We start from the raw sequence: 2,003 nt of genomic DNA on the forward strand, positions 1-2,003 counted from the left end.
CCCGCAGGCGGCGCCAGACGAGCGGCGGTACCGCCGTCGCCTCGGGGCAGGGAAGCACCGCCAGACGCCGCTCCTCTCGGGCACCAGGAGATCCCTTTCAACCTTCTCTGAGCGCTCTCCGAACCTCAGCGTGGCTCCAGGCCAAGGCTCGGGGGAAATCACTTCGTTTTCAATGCAGCTCGGTTTCCATACTCTGCATTTTGGAAACTGCACCACCACCACAAAATGCAGTTAGCCGTCACTTGACATTTGCCAGACACAAAGGGTGCAGGAAAAAATCTTTTACTAGATGAATACAGCTGAAAGAAGCAAGCTTTCAGGCACACAATCCCTTTCCCTAGTATGTCCGTGAACTCAATTAAAGGTATTATAGCTTTCCCTAGCTCTTCTCACAGTCAGATCCTCAAACCATCGTAAGTTACATTAGCCTTTTTCAACCTTTTGCAAGTCCTGCCCCTCAATCTGAAGAGCAGCTTTTATGAAAAAAATTCAGCTCTGCTGCAAACCAGGTAAGCCAGTTTGTAAATGCAACTTACCAGGCCAAAGAACAGCTGCTGCTTTTTTCTTTCAAAGATGAATCAGAAAATTCTAGATATAAAAAAGTGTTCAGGTTTCGGTATGTTTTTATTTGTCCTCAGAAAAAAAAAGATAAAATTGTTACAAATAAAGGAACTTTAATTTGCAAGTAATACAGAACAGTCCAGTCAGTGCCAGAACACCACAGTATTTACAGAACCAAGCAGCAGCGCCTGGTGGCAACAAGTGTGAGATTGTTATCCTATCCTACAGCTGGAAAGTCGCTGAAGTCTGTGACATTCCACTGTAAATATAAGTGTTATTAAAAATTACAAACTGCCCTGTAATGACTTTGATAACCTCCTGTGCAGCAGCTCCTGTAAAAGAAAAAAGATAAAACAGAAGGTAGTTTGCTGGTCACATTTAAAAAAAACAGTAAAAATGTTATTTATCTACAACTCACTACACTGGAATTATTTCAGAAGCGCCTGATACAACTCCTAGGAGGAAAAAATGCCTTTCAGTAGTTCCCAGTATAAATGAGGCTCAGAAAGCCGTTACTTCGAAAGTTAGCTTTACATACACTTTGCTGTATATACTTTCTCTCTCTCTCTATGTACATACACACACACAGAGTAAAAATGTGTGAGCAGGTAGACCCATGCAAGTTGTGACCTCACAAAATGAAATTGAGAAGTTCAATTAAAAAAAATCACGTATAGTTGAACTGTAAAATAAATTGAATGGTCACTTCACTCTGATCCCTTTGTGTTCTCCTGTAGTATGAAATATTCTGTAATTTCTTTAGAAGTTATCTCTACATATTTTTCTAAAGCACTGCACATACCCAGTTTCACTTAATCAGAAAAAAATTCCTACGTCCACAGATTATTTAATACATTATTATCTTCAGCACTGCATGAAGCCAAATAAAGAAGGTAAGTTAACCGATACATCAACTTTAAGCATCCATTAAAACATATTTAGTTTTGATAATACCTGCAGGTTGAATTAAGGTAAGCAATCAAGGCTATTTTATTTAATAGATACTTAACATGTGTATTGTGTTAATTTACAAGGAATATGTGTACTGTGTTAATTTTAGTATAACTACAATTATTCCTTTCCTTTTTTTTTTTAAACTCAAAGCCTCTTTCAAGCATTTTATTTTTAAACACATTTTTAAGCTACTAGAATCAATCTACTGAGATTATTTAAGTTTATTTGGTTTCTTTTACTGACTCTAAACCCTTGCTGTGTCCACTTTTTCTATATACCATAGGAGGTCACATCTGGAGAATAAAGGGGAGGATTTTGTTCTAATGCTATCTTTGACTACAGTCTGTGATTACAGTCTTTGCTCTGACAATACAAAGTAATTAAAACAGTGGAGATTCTGAGTCAAGTATGTACTACAGCAGATTGGTTTGTTTGTATGGTCCTTAGAAATACAGTGACATTCTTACCTCCCATGAACGCAGCAATAG

The 2,003-nt window shown here is 38.1% G+C and overlaps 1 protein-coding gene across 1 annotated transcript in view; it reads right to left on the minus strand.

Moving 5' to 3' along the window:
- Positions 1 to 606: 606 nt before the first annotated feature.
- Positions 607 to 2,003, minus strand: part of NAE1 (NEDD8 activating enzyme E1 subunit 1) — a 14,120-nt gene continuing 12,723 nt past the window's right edge. Inside the window, 2 exon segments of the mRNA XM_009320311.1 lie at positions 607 to 893; positions 1,983 to 2,002. Of these exon segments, the coding sequence (XP_009318586.1) occupies positions 784 to 893; positions 1,983 to 2,002 (130 nt within the window). The 3' untranslated portion in view covers positions 607 to 783.

The sequence above is a fragment of the Pygoscelis adeliae genome, unplaced genomic scaffold (assembly GCF_000699105.1).
Source record: "Pygoscelis adeliae isolate BGI_AS28 unplaced genomic scaffold, ASM69910v1 Scaffold62, whole genome shotgun sequence".
In the NCBI taxonomy this organism is placed as follows: domain Eukaryota; kingdom Metazoa; phylum Chordata; class Aves; order Sphenisciformes; family Spheniscidae; genus Pygoscelis; species Pygoscelis adeliae.